General features: G+C 51.8%; 1 protein-coding gene across 1 annotated transcript; it reads left to right on the forward strand.

Annotated features, from left to right (window-relative positions):
• Positions 1-3,687: 3,687 nt before the first annotated feature.
• VOLCADRAFT_97816 (uncharacterized protein) lies at positions 3,688-10,152 on the forward strand (the record flags this gene model as incomplete). Its single annotated transcript, XM_002956732.1, has 9 exons — positions 3,688-3,724; positions 3,878-4,164; positions 5,254-5,346; positions 5,915-6,159; positions 7,013-7,217; positions 7,700-7,785; positions 8,382-8,456; positions 9,457-9,551; positions 9,686-10,152. The coding sequence occupies 9 exons, from the start codon at positions 3,688-3,690 to the stop codon at positions 10,150-10,152; spliced, it is 1,590 nt and encodes a 529-aa protein (XP_002956778.1).
• Between the last annotated feature and the right edge of the window lie 7,308 nt (positions 10,153-17,460).

Genomic DNA, 17,460 nt, shown 5'->3' on the forward strand with positions numbered 1-17,460 from the left:
TGCACTACACGTGTTTTGTGGATAATTTTTCATGAACGCTCTCAGACGCAAACGGCATTATTACCTGTCGTAAATGAACATCGATCTGCCGCCAGCAAGTAGGATTAACGGTAGGTTGGGAGGTGAGGCAGGGTGAGGCTGGTCTTAACAAGTTCTGCCTAGGGACGCCTATCTGCTACACGAGGGTGTCGCCTAAAGATTTTACTGGTGAGCAAAGATTTTACTGATCGGCCGGCAGGAGGCCGGATGAACTTTCACAGCAGGAATATTAGTTTCTGCAAGCACCGGAAAATTAGTTTCTGCAAGCCTTCATTATTAGCCCAAATACCACCAGATCCCCAACACCCGGACTGCCCAGGCTCTCGAAAACATGACTGGGTGGGCACGGGCCTTCCTCAATTCATTGCAAGTAATGAACTCCGAGTAATGAACTCCGAGTAATGAACTTCGACGTTGAACGGACCAGCGGATTACACATGCACCTACTGACCGACTCCGAAACCAGTCAAAGCCAATAGGATATGGGCTGTGATGGGCTGGCATCCCTTCAAACTGCACAGTATTTCCCACTGCTTGCAGCATGCCAATCTTCACAAGCCTCCCAGGTAACGCACGCAGGTTTTGGTTGGGGTGAAAGTAGACAATCTCACACTTGCGGAAATGAACGGTCATGCCCATGCTGTGGACCACACTGTGAGGGTCTTGAGAAGGCACAGAGCTATGGCTGCCTCCCCGACACCCGGGCGAGGCTCTGGGGACCCTAAGGCACATTAAGCGCCGGTAATTGTTGTTAGCAAGAGTTAGCATACGGTACAAGAAGTTATAGCTGCTGCAGTAGCTGCCGTATAGTACGGCACACACATCGTTTAAAAATATGCGGAAATGGAGGCTCCTCGCATTTGGGAAATATTTCGCCCATCCTAAGCCGAACGCACGGGCGGTCTACGGCACCAGCGGCACCGAAGAACAACGCAACTGTTTCGACGGATTTGCTAAATGGCTTGAGCCCGGTTTCTGTCCATGTTAGTATTGGCTTTAAAACCTTACAATGATGAAGCATTGCCGACGTAGAATTTGTCACTGATTTGCAAACACGGATAACCTTACGCCGTAGATATGCCCCTTTCATAGTTTTGCATACGGCGACGCAACGTGAAGCAACTATCTTAAATTTGTTGATGAAAGTGCCCTAGCGCCATTCGTTCTTCTACCGCGCTGTTGAATGAAGACCGAATAGCAACCCAAAGATCGCGGCTTTTTCAAAATGCCTACATTAAGTTTGGCTTGGTCAAAACTAACTCGCGTGTGCGCTTTCCACCAAGGTAAACGACAGAATCGGCATTGGGTTCGTACATGAGCTTTTGTGTGGTGTGTGGGGCTCAGTTCTGCATTGCAACAGAGCCCGTTGCGTTTTTATAAAAAGCTTGTGTTAGGTTTTAGGATGCCTATGGAGCAGCGTCCTGACCGTGCATGGTGACCGTACTGCCAATCGTACTTGTGCCGCACGACTTTGGAAAACGCAGGCAGCGCTCCCTTTCTCTGTTGAAGCAGGTGGAGGTGGCCTGAGCCTCCAGGTTTGGACCATACCCTCTCCAGAAACCTGACATCGAACCATCCATAAAAGAGCGCAAACCGGTAACAAAGGCAACAAGCAGCATGAGATGCATCAGATACATCTGAACGCGAGGAGAATGTCGGAAGGGGCAGAACTTTGAACAGAAACGACCTCTGCGTATGCCAAAAAGTATGGTTGCTGATGCTTGTTGGTTTCAGTAAAAGGAAGAAGGCTTTTCTTCTGTCCGTCGCCGCGATTATTTACAAAATAAATAAAGGCGAGTTACCGCGCGTCATCAGGAAACTGCTTGTGCTTATTAGAAGCTTCAGGTACCCCGTGCCCTGGTCACTTGCCTGTGCCGACTTGGGCCGTCGCCTGGCCGGCAGTGCCCCTTGACCTCACTCCTGCAAGCAGCCATCCCAGCATCGTTCATTTTGTGGATGTTGGAGCCTTGGTTTAATAGTGATTGGCTTAATCACCATCTTCGTCCTTATCCCGGCGCAACTTTAGGACCCCACGCACGCACCCGGAAACATGGTTTCCAAGCGGGCAGATGACCTTCTCGAACGCGTTTGGGGGAAAGTTGTATGACTGGGAGTCACATGCTCTTCGCATTCATTGTTCTCTATTCCTGAGAAGAATATAAGCACCCGTGCTGGAAGGACGGTAGACAAAAAGCCCACCCCGTTACATTCACCGTTACATCACTGCTTCTAAACGGCCCACTTGAATAGTACCAACAATGGGATGCTTGTATGGGAACGCAGATAACATACAAAGGAAAGGAAGGGATACGTGAATGAGCGTGAATATATGTGTGGTGAAAAGGTGGAGTTAGGCACTCCGCTCTTTCCAGGCGTTTCCCAGCCTGGAGGAAAGGCCTGGGGCTCCTAGCTGCCAATCACAGTCACCCAGCTTGCTCATCAACCCTGCTGTAAGGCTGCTGTATTACCCGCCGACAGGTAGACGTCAGCAACTACTTGGGTTTTTATGTGTTGGCCGAGTTCCTCAGGGACTTTGCATGGGTTGGTGCGAACAGGGAGATTGCCTTGTTTGGCTGGGGACACTTTAGGAAAGGAGGGAGGCAGCGGAGGGCTGGGAGGGGGGAAAGGGGAAGGAAGGGGGCGTGAAGGGGAAATTCCTGTGTGTCGGGTTTTCGTGCGTCCCGTTACATGTCATCAACGTTCCGGGAGGACGCAATTGCTAAAATCAAACCCTTGGAAGCTGCTAATGCCAGTTTACTGACCGTACAATGTAAAATATACTTATGCCAGTGAAAATACTTATGACAACATAATTAGAAAAACGAAAGTACGCGCCCTAGATGTCGATCAAAGATTTTATTTCGGATATCCATGTAACGGGGTGGTTTAACAGCCTGTGTCTTCATGTTAGCATACTGATAGTTAAACAACGTAATCCTTACTTCAACAACCAGGAACTGCTTCAAACTGTATCTGCCGTGGCGCGGCGTTGCACAACGGTTAGATGTAACCCTTGCCTATATCCGTCTATGCAGCTGGAATTTTTTGATACTACATAGGAAATTATTACTTTTTGGAGTTGCTGTTTATACAATTGGTTGTAACGTTCTTATGTTCGGTTGTGCCGTTCTTGCCGGCTTCCGCCCTGCGAGGGTCGGCACAGCCTCAGTAACCCAATTGCGCCGAAGTATTACGCACTAAGAATAATGAGCAAAAAAGGAGCATCCATTGCACTACACACGCATTTATTTCTTCGTGGATATTGGCAGAGTGTTGCTTAGGGGTTCCCTATCCATCTTCTCTGCAGCTGGAAGAAAATTAGCATGAAATGGTATGCATTGCTTTTGTTGGTACTCGCTTCGAGCGCAGTGCACCACGTCGTCGCAGGTATGGAGCCCGACCAGCCGCAATTTGTGATTGTGCTAAACTTGTATTCACAGTTAAAAACGGTCTTTCCATTACAAAAGGAAGCGGAGTCCTAGGCTGCTACGATACAAATCATCTATCGTTGACATTACATTTGTTATGTCGGCGGTGCTTCTGTATCCTTGGCAGCCCAAGTCAAAACAGTTCCTACTATAAAATAAACCTCATATACAAAACAACTTTTAAACGCAAGCCGAGGAGCTAGTCACGGCGCGCGAAAGGATGGCTCGACTTCTTCGTTCTTTCTGGGATCCTGAAGGTGAACTGTTAAAGGAATGAAACCGGCTTTATCTGTCAGACAGCACTGGAACTCGTCTTCGTGATCCCAGCCAACATACACCTGCCCGTCTGAGCTACTCCCCGCCGCCTGTATGTTGCCATGTGCGAATCCCCGACCTCTTCCTGGCCCTAGTCACCTGCCCTAGCGTCCGTGGATATGTCTTCTACCGCTGGCAGGAAGTCTCCGATGCGCTGACCCTGGCCATTATTAATCCTCCTGGGACGCCAGCCAGCCTTGTCGTTGCCTGTAATGGAACACGCTTCTGCAACGCGTTCAACACCTCCGGCGCACTACTGCTCCTACCCATTGTGGCTGTGTTCTCACCTCTGGCCGGCACCGAAACTGGCAGTAGTGGTAGCAGAGCCCAATGCGACGGCATATACGTCGGCCGGCGGACACTCTCAGGGCTCACATTGCCGGTCGGTATACGATGCATGAACGGATACATGAACGGATGCATGAACGGACGCATGAACGCGTGCCCTAGGAATTCATGGTTTCACTGCGGCCCGCAAGCTCTTGGTTTTAACTGGCTGGAATCTTATGTGGTGTTGATTGGTTATTAGGCTATGGGCTCAAAACCGGGGGCAAAGGGCATAAGGATACAAAGGCGAAACCCTAAACCCTACAAAGCATGTCAGCTTTGTGTCCCCTGCACCCGATCTAGATGGTGTGCAGAGTTCGACAACGGTTGTACAGCCGTTGTGGGGAACACAACATTACACCTTCGTGTGTATGCATCCACGCATACATGGATGAAGTGCACTATACTCCAATTCAGCATGCTGCCGAGGAAATCTGTGTAAGCTGCTGCGTGCTTCTTGATTTCCGGGCCGCGGCGAGAAATGGATTGCCTTGCTTGGCTGTGTGATGGTACGCATACCGTATACATACAGACATACAGACATTCAGACATGATAAAGAAATGTAGATATATGCACCTGGCTCACCAGCTCATCCAGCCAGCACTTCTTTGCTTTGTTTGTCTTACTCTTATTTTCTTCATACTATTTCTCAACAGCTCGAGTGTGGTACTTGCTAGCTAGCGCTGGGTGGAGAGGCGGGTGTCGGCACTCCACCAGGCATTAACTGAGGTCTGCACTTTGCTTTCGTTTTTGCTTTCACCTCGCTCTGCCGCTTTCTTGCTCCTTATGTGTCCACATGTGTGTTCACCAGGCGGATGTTGACTTTGAGTTGGTCCGGGATTCGGCAAACCGGAATGCCAAGAACATGCAAGCCGCGATTGTGGCAGCCCAGCAGGCAGGTCCCACCTATAGTTATAGATGAAGACGAGGTCCGCACCTAAGTAATCACAACCTCTTCACACAGACATGCGGGGTTTCGACTTACACACACACTTGTTCGTTACCATGCATAAATATTATTAGCCAGATCCGCTATATCTCAGCCAGCCGGGCGTCAGCCAGCCGGACACCTCTCTTAGCCACACCACAGTCCACCACATGCATCCACCGGCGGAGGGCCCCATGTATACTTCCCGCCTGCAGGTGTCTGCCAAGCTGCAGGAGCTGGGCCACGATATACGGGACTTCGCCAGTTTGCCCCAGAGCACGCTGAGCCAAGCATTTGCAGCAGCAGCCGTAAGTAGTTATGTAAACATACAAGTAAATTCCGGATGAATGCGGAGCGGGGGATGTCCGTAAAGGCCGAGGGGGGCCTTGGACGGACATTGTATTCGGTGTGCGACGCCAAAAATAAGGGTTCACAGCCAGGTGATAACCTCTATTGCACGTGCTTTGGGTTCGGGGTTCATGCATGCCTGTTGGTACCTAAGTGGTTCCCCTTACTTAAGGCCCCTTGCTTTACGTGGTGATTTCCTGTGTTGATGACGTTGTGGGTTGGTTGCGCCGCCATATCATATGTAGTTTTGCATCTAATTTTGCATCATTAATAGGTGCATAGCTGGAGTTGGGTGCATCGCCCCGAAATAGCCCTCTGAGCTTGCCCAACCTTTGCGTACACAAAGGTGTATGCCTTCCCCTCATTGCTCCCCCAACCACCGCAACCTTACCTACCACACAATGCAAACAAGGCCTAGGTCGGTGCCGAGCGAGGAAAGCCTAGGCAGCGAGTGACCAACTGTCAAAATCCATTACCTCACCGTCGACCCTGTACCCGGCATTCCTCGAACTGCCCGATCCAACATAGACCCCCCTAGCACAGACGAGTGAGGCCATGGGGAGCTATGCGTACGGCGACGTCCTGGCAGCCTTGTCGTTTCCGATCTGGGACTCCCGTAACGTTACCGGAACGTCGTACAATTTGATCAGCCCAGTGAAGGATCAGGGCAGCTGTGGCTCGTGTGTGTCTTTTGCTGTGGCCGCCATGGCGGAGGCGGCGGTTGGCGCCGTTAGCCTTACAACGGTTAACAACAACGACTTCTCCGAGCAATGGTAAGCTTGCTGTTTTGCTGTGCATGGTGGTGAATGTCGGTGTGCAGCAGTAATTGGCTGGTGATATATATATGCACTACGCCCATCAAATCGAAAATGGGCATGGAGGGCAAGGCGCCCTGGAGGGCTCATCTTTGCAGGGCATTGCAGTAGCTGACCGTTGAAAAGGCCTCTATAGATGCTGGTGGAGCGCTTTCTAACGCATATTTCGTTATGACGTCATGTGTGCCGCCGTACTAAGTACCAGCTACTACAGGCACGGAGGGCAAGCTTGCCCATAAGGCTCCCCAGGGAGCTCATCCTGTCTGTTACATATCGATTCGGGTCTGATGCTGACCGGGGCACCTAACCGTACCTCAGCGGGGAGACCGCCGAAGCACTCTGCTCCAGTTGCAGAGCAGCGTCCAGGTATCGAGCCATTGTCCGCTCACTGCGTCCGTGTGTTGATGGTGGCCGGATGGCGGTTACGGTCAAGCGGTTACGAGCGCGCGCGTGTGTTTGGCTGTGCGCGCATCATCAAGAAGACAGGGAAGCAGAAGCGTTGTAGGGTGCAAGCTTTGCTTGCCGCGCTGCACATGTCACCCACGTAAGTTTTCAGTACGGCAGTCTTATCCTGTACCTCCGCCATCGCTCCATCAGTGTGCGACATGCGTCAATACGAGAAAGCTTCCTGGCCCACGAATATAATATAAGTGTTCTCAACGTACGGCTGCGTGGGCGCGTCTGACCGCCTGACCGCAACGCGTGGGTCTGATTTTCATGCACGCCGCTGCCCCCCTTGTGCCCACTCTGCTGGACGGCCTCCCCGTTTACCCGTGCACCCGCGTTATCGTTTTGCCCTCTTCGTTTCCAGGCTCTTTTTCTGCAACGGCATGTTCGTCCCCTCATGCGAATATGGCTGGTTCGCACGGGACGCGACCACTGTGGTCGTCAACAAAAACATTCCATACGAAGTCAACTTTCCGTACCTGGGCATTCCAGGATGCACTCTCAGGTCGCCGCCGTTGCGATACGCTGGCGGCATGTTTTGGAAAACAACATTTTCAAATTTGACGTTGGTAAGAAAGATGGACATAATGCAGTGGCATCCTTTCGGGTTACATACGCTTGTGTGCGCTTTGGTGCCTGTTTAGGCAAAATTCCAACTGCGGCTGGCTGTTTGCTTTGGATGGTTCAACTTAGGCGTGAGGTTGAGATCAATCTCCCGCATGACACGTGCAGTAATATAGCCCATCTTTCTCGCACTCCCGCTTCTGCGCCGCCTTTCGCTTGCCGCTCGTCACAACTAATATTGATCTTAGCCATGCTAAGTGACCCGCGCGGTGCCCTATGCTAGTTGCCATGCCTGTAATGGATGGCCCTTCCTTACACGCCCGTGTGCGCTCCCCACTTACATGGTGCGTGTAAATACGTCGTTCATGTCGCTGCGTTCGCCAGTCAAGGAAGTACTCCCCATGCTACATAAAGGGAAGGCAATAATGCAAGCGCCCTAGATGCTTATCATCAACCGTACGTGTGCAACTGTGATGAACTGTGACAGGCCAAGCAACATATCCGTATGTACGGCTCCGTGACATCGTACTTTGCCGTGTACACCGACTTCCTCAGCTGGACCGCATCGTCACCGTAAGTAAACTGGGTGCTGGGACTGGGTAAAGCCAGCAAAAGGCAAAGTTTGGAAATGCGTAATTCGTACACGGAGGACTTTGGCAAGTGTATCATGCATGTGTTCAGCGAGGAGCAGACAGATAATGTAACTCCCGTACACATACCATCCTCAGAGTTTTTAAAGCGCTCGCCTAAGGTATATCTTATCTTAGGGGGTTTGGCTTTTAGTCCGCAAGTGTCCGTAAGTATTTTAGCGCTGCACATCTGAGGACTGATATGGACGCCGACCACGGGCCAGGCATGCCAGTAGTATTCGCCCGCATAGTTAACCTGAACCAACCCACGCCAACCCCGCACGTCACCTACACATTACGCTCTCCACCACATACATACAAACATGCCACTATACCTATCATCATGTGTTGTACGGTACATGATGATAGGTATAGTGGCATGTTTGTATGTATGTCACCGTCCGACGATGCATCCTACGTCTCGCAAAAGTACTCCCGCGCACAGACACGGTCATACGGATGAAGATGACATATATTCGTACGTCCACGCGGTACATTCGTCCACATGGCACAACCCTGTACATCTGCACATTTTTGCAGGCCGTACATTTGGAACCGCGCAAGCTTATTCTTGGGTTACCACCAGGTTTTGGTAATGGGTTACAGCGATGAAGGGTACGTTGCGTGGGTGATATACACATTAGTGTAACGCATGCACATTGTTGCACACACATGCAAACATCTTGAACAAATTAATCCTTTGCTCGGTGGTGGCACGCCAATTCGATACAATATTAGAAAAGACGCCGCAACCTAGACCTCCCCTACCTTTTTTGATCGTTCGTCCATCCCCGGCATACAGCATCCGTCGTTCAACTGTAGCTTGCAATGTGCAGCAGCAGTAGCAGTAGCAGTAGCAGCAGCAGCAGCAGCAGCAGCAGGAGCAACAGCAGGAGCAGCAGGAGCAGCAGGGGCAGCAGTCTCGTGCATGTGCCACCCAACCCTTCTGGATGCAAGCCTGTCTACTAGAGCACATTTTTTCATGCAGGTCCATTTTACGACAACGCACAAAGGGATAACAATTAACCGTCCACCGGGTCCTCAGGCGTCTATGGGTCCCCATGCGCCTGTGTGGAACTTGTAATTTGTAACTTAATTACAACGGTCCTGGCAGCTTGCACGCTGCTGCTGCTGCTGCTGCTAGTGCCAGTGCTATGCCATGCGTCCCCATCAACTCGGCACCAACCAAGCAAGCATGCGAACCCACTTTAAATGTTTGGTTGGGCGTGCTTGTATGCCGTACATGGCGTTTACGACATGCGCTTATGTGTCATCTCTTTGTGTAGCGCTCTTCTTTACGTCCCTTGGCAAAGTCGGCTTTTGACGCACGGCTTGTAGCCCCTGTGTGCGTGTGTTCATTCGTTTGCTCGTCCCGGCGCAATGAAACACAACTGTAAAACACACGCGTGGTCCCGGTACTCCTTTGTTTGTAATAATGGATATGAATGGCGGGCGGTACAAGGGTTTCGATATACCCGGATCACCGGTGCTGCCGTAGTTTGTATGCCTTTAGATTTTATAAGCAAGCCTTCACCTATACCGCTGTAAAAAATTAGTGAAGCTACCTCGCCTGCGGTGTCCTCATGCGGAATGGATTGGATGATGCTGGACACAGGTCGTACTGGATCATAAAAAACAGCTGGGGCACCAATAAGGGCGACAAAGGATACTACCGAATTTCGTACAACGCCGGCGTTGGGTTCATGTCCGGTATCGGTGACAACATCATTGGCTTTGGCTGGACTCCGACAGACGCTCCACAGCCCCTTCCACCCCAACCATCCCCCCCCGGCGGAACCCCCTCTCCACCACCACCAAGACAACCCCCCCCCAATCCCCCCAAGTCCCCACCTCCACCACGGCCGCCACCTCCCACCCGTCCATCGCCACCACTCACAAGCTCGCCGCCGCCACCGCCTTCCCCACGAAGTTTGCCTTCCCAACCCTCTCCACGCCCATCACCAGCCCTGCGCCTGCCACCGTCCCCACGCCCATCATCCCCTCCACCGCCATCCACATCCCCACGCTCACCACCATCTCCGCGTCCATCGCCACGCTCACCACCATCCCCACCGCCATCACCAAGACAGCCGCCCTCTCCGAATCCACCATTGCCTCGCCCACCACCGTTATCAGCGTTTGCGTTCTGCGGCGACGGTTTCTGCAATGCCACAGCTCGAGAGAACTGTGCCACTTGCTTTGTGGACTGCGGCTCATGCGCCACCTGCAATTTCAACTCCGTCTGTCAGCCGTCACTGGGCGAGCGATGCATTACGGGCACTACCGGCTGCTCCGACTGCGGCACCTGTAGGAGCGCTTTCTGTGGTGACGGCAAGTGCACATTCAACTCGACAGTGGGCAGCTACAGCGAGACATGTACTTCGTGCCCTTTTGACTGCGGCTCCTGCGGGGAATCGGCATTCTGCGGTGAGTTGCCCTGCCTACCGGGGACGCACATGACAAGTGAAAATTGTTCCTTGCAGCTATGATAACACGGAATTGCTGATAAAGCAATTACACTTCTTGAAAAAGCAAGTTCAGTGCTAAGCCATGCCCGCTTGATGTAGTCAGGACGACCTCGGCGAGAATGTGCACCACGCATGACCATATTTCGCCAATCTTTCCCTCATCTGAACATTCATGCACATGAGTACATATCCGCGAACATGTAAGCCTGCCTACCCGTCCGTTACATGACCGTGTTGTTGCCTGCTTCCGTGTGCCCGTATGTTTGTCTGTATCAGGTGACGGCCGTTGCAGTCCTTTCCGTGGTGAGAACAGCGTCACTTGCTCCCGGGATTGTTAGGTCGAACTAGGTATATATGTATATATGTCTGTCCTGGTCTGGGTTGACACTACTGCAATTAGCGGTTTAAGGTCCTGGGTTCGATTCCTGGGGAGACCCCCGAATTAGTCGGGAGCGCGAGATTATGGCTAGCTGCTGAGATGTGGAGTTGAGGTCACAGTTGATGGACCAGATTCGCACGCTGGATTGGTGGCGATTGCCGAACCCTCCGTCTCTTCGGGTGTTCGGGTGAATGGATGAGGAGGGGTCCCCGAAGGCTGGATCCGCCGCCTTGGACTTACAGTTCGTATGGCGAAGTACAGTGTGGTAGTGGTGGATGGTGCTATAAGGTGATAAATGATCTAGAACTGACAATGTGATAAAGCGGCCCAGAAGCTTCCCACTCTGTAACATTACATTACATTACATTACATTACATATGTCTGTCCGCGCCGGTGGCTGATGTGTACAGTACATACATACGTACCGACCATTGCCCCCGGGAGTTCCCGGGATGGAGACCTGTCAGGGTCGAAAATCCTTCCGATGGTGGAAGGTATTGCGCCCCTAGTTGATGGACGGTGGTGACCTGGGATAAAATTAACCTGCGAGCCGACCAGGAATGAAGTTGGGCCGCTGTCGACCCGGCAGATTCCGTTGGATGCTGGTGGTGGGTGCGGAACCTGAGCGATCCATTGAGGAGTTGACTAGGGTGACTGGATGAGGGTGCCCCGAAATACCGGGGAAGGCAGGGTTTCGCAGGGTAGCTGCCACGGGTGAAGATACACCCCCCTGTTTCACACATCATACGTACGTCGGCTCTGTCAGACGAGCGACGGCGGGAACGCACATACACATTGTGGTTAGGAGCTGGTGGTGGTGGTGGTGGTGATGGCCGGAAGACGACAAAGCGGCACGCTAAGATGAGAGCCCTGAGGCAGAAAGTAGGTAGGTAGAACCACCCAACCAACTAAGCGCCAGAGCAAAGCTCCTCGCGGCACATCAGCATGCTGCTGCGGTACGGCGAGAAACTACCTGTCTAGTGATCAAAGCCAACTTGGCTACCAAGCGATTTCCAACCATAGCCAAATCCAGCGCCGCAAGGACGTCCGCGGCCGAGTCCAAAGTCCAGCACTCCGGTTGTAACACAGCCGCCGCGAACGCTGCTACTCCCGCCGATCCCATGGGGCTTGCAGACCTAGGTGCGCAAGCATACTACGCAGCTGCACAACATCCACCAGCTCCACTTTTTGCCGTCCTGGTAAAGCACCTCAAAGAAGTGCTTCCTGCCTTATTTACCAGCCTAGGTAGCCACACTGGTCCTTGCAGTACGACTGCCAGAGGGCCTGGAACTAGATTCATACACTCGTGCACCTTGCATAATAGCGAGATGTTGAGGGGTAATTGGCTTAGTGAGACTGGGCTTGGTAAAACTGGGCCACGGTTAGCGCGGTACCCGTGGTGTGGTGCCACGGTTAGCGCGGTATCACGGCACCACAGTGAGCGCGAGAATTTATTTGGAAGGCTGTAATACCCTTCGAGATACAACTTAGGACATATTTCGTGCCGTCAGGGATGTCTACTTCAAAGTGTGGGCATGTGTGAACGACATCATGTTTGATGAAGTAGGTTTGCGCGAGCAACTGTCTCTGCAACGTTTTGAAGACTTTTGAACGGCGGGCGGAACCTGCTGCTGTCATGTACATCGGTAATCTGCTGCTGTACACGTACATGCTGCTGTAGTCATCTGCTGCTGTACACGTACGTCGGTAGTTCATCATTCATGAAAATAACGCATTAAATTGAAGGCGTCCATAATTTTTTACATAAGTTTTGCAATTTGCAATGATATTATCAATGATGTCATATCATTAACGATGTCAAACCAGGATTTTGGATCGCCTGCGGCCGAGAAAGGCAACAGGCAGGTAGGAGCGAGTGCGTGAGCGGGCAGCATGTAGCTGCAGGAAGGGAGTGCGAAATGCTAGTCGTCGCCGTCAGCATCGTCGAGCGAATCGATGAGCGAGAGACAAAGTCATCAACTGACACGGCACCGCCGCCGCCGCCGTCAGCAGCGTCGTCAACAAAAGTGACCAGCTCTACTATTCGATGCTCTATGCAGTCATATGCATTTTTCCCGCCTAACCAACGGACGACTGTGTCATCGAATAAAACGCTGGAGAAGGAAAGGAGTGCTGAATGATGTGGCCCGCCCGTGATGTACGACACTATTTTGCCCTCGTGTCACTTGCTTGTTATCAAGCTCAGGTTGCTTTATATAAAATATTTTAATAAGGTCCAAGTCCCTTTAATCTCAGGAGCAATTTTAGAGAAAAGCATTTCACATCGACACGGCCACTACTGTCGTACCGCGCGAGTACGTCACGTGTGCCATATATGGGGCCGCGCACGGTGCTGCCGCGCCGTATATGGAAACACTCACCATTCGAGCAACAGACCCAGCAATAAAAGCCCCGATGAATTCGAATCCCACAGCAGGTTTCCCAAACCAAGATCTTCTAAAGAACTGAAATGATCTGCCAAGCGTCTGTTTGGGGAGGAAACGCCGCCGCGGTACGCATTTCATCAAATCCTCTCTTAACGATAAAGCGGGCTCGCTGTACATAGATTATTATTTTATTATTCATGAACATTCAACATATCATTATTCATGCACGCCCAACCAGGTGGGTAGACGCATATTCACGCAAAAATACATAAATGCAAATACACATGCACTGCGTGCCACATTATGTGTGTATGGCAGAAACGGCGAAAATTAACCGGATGATGTGCCGCCGATGATGACGGCAGCCGAGACCCCCACACATACATACATACATACATACAGACCTACAGAAAGCTAGTGAAATGTAAAAACAACGGACAGTGCCGTCATGAATGCCTAAACTGCCCGTCTGCATCGCATGCACCGCAGCCCCGCCATCAACCGGGTTGCATCCTCCACCACAAGATAGATGCTTGCTTGTGAACAACTTGTTTGTTTGGGGAATTACATGCAGTCCTTCGCATTTTATTGTCCATACCCCCCTGGCTTTTATGGACGGCTCTGGTAACTTTTTATTAGCGACATTCGTCTGGAAGCTTGCACCCGTCAACCGCATCCCCACCACCGCACATCATCACCCGAGCCACCTTTGACTTAGGGCTTCCATCCTCGCCGTCGCCACCAGCAACAGCAGCACGTAGCAGAATAAAATGAAGCAAAGCGAAGCAGCAGCTGCTGTGGCAGCCAACCCGCAGCTCTGAACAGGGGAAGTTTAGTGGCGACGGCGATTATATCCCTATGTATGATGTGTGAAACCAGGGGGGCATATCTTCGCCCGTGGCAGCTACCCTGCGAAACCCTGCCTTCCCCGGTATTTCGGGGCACCCTCATCCAGTCACCCGAGTCAGCTTCTCAGTGGATCGCTCAGGTTCCGCACCCACCACCAGCATCCAACGGAATCTGCCGGGTCGGCAGCGGCCCAACTCCGTTCCTGGTCGGCTCGCAGGTTACCTTTATCCCAGGTCACCACCGTCCATCAACTAGGGGCGCTATGCCTTCCACCATCGGAAGGACTTTGACCCTACTGGGTATCGATCCCGGGATCTCCCGGGGGCAATGGTCGCGCGTTACCAGTAGTGCCAAACCCTATGTATGTATGTATGTATGTGTGCAACGGCATGCATGCGGGCCCTGATGCCTCACATACACACACGTTCGGAAATCCCGCTGGACAAGTTTGTCGCAAACAGCTGCATGAAAATGCTTTGAGAAAACACTGTTTTGAATGGAGTTCAGGGACCAGCCCAGGAAGCTTGCCAGCGGGATACCCGCCACAGCTCAATGTGCACATCAGCGAACGTGTCGTGTAGCATGCATGCAAGCATACAGACAGACAGACACACTCCACTCCGCACACAATCATCATACAAAGCGGCCGGTCAGGTGCAGCAGCACACACACTCGCAATACATGCAAAAAAAGCACGAAAGGAAGCGGAGGGAGCCGCGTGTCGCATGTAGGCGCTTCGACATGGCGGGCAATGCACACGACATCCGTACATCCGTATCCGCACATGTATGTGCATATACCGGTACTCGACCCTTACACTCAACGCCAGCACAAGACCTCGGCATTCCGGGATATACTCTGAGCGTATTCAGTTTTAACGTCTTTACTCCTTAATTAAAACCCTGACACACTTTGTACGTATGTGTACGTATGCTGTACCCTAGCCCGCCGGCAAAAACAAACTTTGAAGAAGCGTCGTCTGATGCGATTAATGGGCTGGCGAGTTTTTTAAAGTTGACGAAACCCCCCATGTATGTCATCATCAATGATCAGTTATCATTTAAGGTCGAAGCAAGGAAGGAGCAGCGAGCGACAGCGGTACGCTGTGCCCATGCATGATTGCAGCAGCAGCAGTAGAGGCCATGTACGGCGCTCTGGCAATCGTAGCAGCACGCCATGAGCAGCAGTAGCAGCAGCAGCATTTATTTCGGAGTAAGCATAACAACATCAGCGACTCCGGGAACAGTTCGGACAACGTCACAGAAAGCACCACAGAACACAGACACGCACATGACGTGGACCAAACGCTCTCGAGGTCGCCACGTATACCTACAACTGCATCCAGGTTGATTCATTTAAGAGGGTTCCATGTCGTACGTGTCGTACACGCGACACGGGAACTAAGCTGCTGCCATGCATTGTAGCGGGGGCGCACAGGGTTGGATCTTGTCAGATCTAGGGCACAGAGAGTTGGATTTTGTTGGAGCCAGTGCCGAGAGGATTGGATTTAGGGCCCACAGGGTTGGATCTGGCTGGATCCAGTGCCCAGAGGGTCGGATAGATGCAACTAGAACACGACGAAGCGACGGCAACAGCCGCCCTAACATAGTGCGGCACTTTAAAAAACAAACGACTTCAACACAGCACACAGTACCAAAATTGGAGCAAGCCAAAATGCAGCATTGTGGGCTATTTAAAAAGCGACAAAACCCAACCCCCTGCCACGACAGCATGTATCATTATTGCATCCGTACTGCCCCAACAGTGTATCTTCACTGAACAAGGGCTTAAATTCGGCGGATGCTGAGCAGATTTCCGGATATCGATGCATGCATTACGAAAAACCGCTATCGCGTCAGGAGCTCCGTGTATCGCACGTAATAGAAAACGACGACCCGCCAACAAATAGCCAACCAACTTCATCTTCATATTAACAGAAACCCGCCACCAAACGCGCCATACACCTGCACCAAGAATGGATTTGTCGATCTGCGTAATTCCAATCGGCACCGGGGGCTCAGATAGACCAACAAACGACATTAAACTACCTCACGGAGAGGAGCCACCGACTTGAAAAGCAGCAAATCTTCAGCCTTTTGGGCAAGCGCACAAGCAATTCAGACAGCCTGGTGACATGACAGCGCGACACAAGAACCAACATGGCTTTTGCTTGAAAGAAAAACCCAAGCTTTCCATAGCCTAAACATTCGGTGCAGCTGATCATCGTGACTCGGCGACGTCCAGAAGCCTCTTGTCAGGATGACGTTGCGACCGTATTGAGGTCGAGGTGATTCCAATTCGTGTTTTTTGTTTCCAGCATAATTTTCGCCCATTAATCTGGGCGGATGGATGATGCCCCCCCTGGGTGACCTCTCACCAGCTTCAGTCGTCACATGCCACCTGCATGGAGAGTCACTCTACGCATCTGCCCAAACCAACCCCATGAAATCGCGGACAGGAAAAGGCATGCAAACGCAAAAAACGCAAGCAGGCATGCGCCTCTCTCGCTCTAAAGAGAGCACGTCGTACAGCACAACAGCACAACCGAACCGTTGCGTGTAGCCCGCGCCGTGTATGATGCGTGAAACAGGGGGATATATCTTCACCCCTGGCAGCTACCCTGCGTAACCCTGCCTTCCCCGGTCCGTGGTCGGAATCTGCCGGGTCAACAGCGGCCCAACTCCATTCCTGGTCGGCTCGCAGGTTAACTTTATCCCAGGTCACCACCGTCCATCAACTAGGGGCGCAATACCTTCCACCATCGGAAGGATTTTCGACCCAGGTCTCGATCCCGGGATCTCCCGGGGGCAATGGTCGCGCGTTACCAGTAGTGCCAAACCCTATGTGTATGCCGTGGATGCTAACCACGCGATCATCACCTGCTTCATCAACCCAGCAGCGCATCATCTTCTTGCAGCATTTCAGCCTCTGAAAATAAACAATGAGATATCAGGTTGGGTCTCTCTCGCTGTGTTATCCTTGCACGCCCCAACCTTGATTTCATCAACCAGGAAGTAACCAATTAATCCACCACCCCTTTCCCCAGTCCTCACCATCCTACTTAAGCATTCTCATTCATTCCCATCACCATACTTGAGTGCCTCTCTCTCTACCCCTACCGCTCTCAATCTTCGTGAACAGCAAACACAGGCGTGGGCGCCAGTGCACGAGCGCATGTGGGAGGCAGCGTGCTGTGCCAGTTGCCTGTGACGTAAATACATACATACACCTGCGCACACGTCGGGTCGACCAAAATCACCTACGTACACACACACGCACACATACACACACACAAAAGCGTTGTTGCGCGCACGGACGGTTTGCTTGTTCTCTTTCACCCATCATTCCCACCCATGTTGAAAACGAGAGCAATTAAATGAGAACGCCAACCTTGAGCCGAGCGCGGAGGAATTCTCGGGCACACAAGGCTAATAAACATGGCCTGCTTTCACCAAATAGGGATTTCACCAACTAATTTACAAGTTAATTTTGCCAGCACTTCGACGCCGCGGTTCCCCACTTTTCAAACCACGTGT

Source organism: Volvox carteri (assembly GCF_000143455.1).
Source record: "Volvox carteri f. nagariensis unplaced genomic scaffold VOLCAscaffold_65, whole genome shotgun sequence".
Taxonomy (NCBI): domain Eukaryota; kingdom Viridiplantae; phylum Chlorophyta; class Chlorophyceae; order Chlamydomonadales; family Volvocaceae; genus Volvox; species Volvox carteri.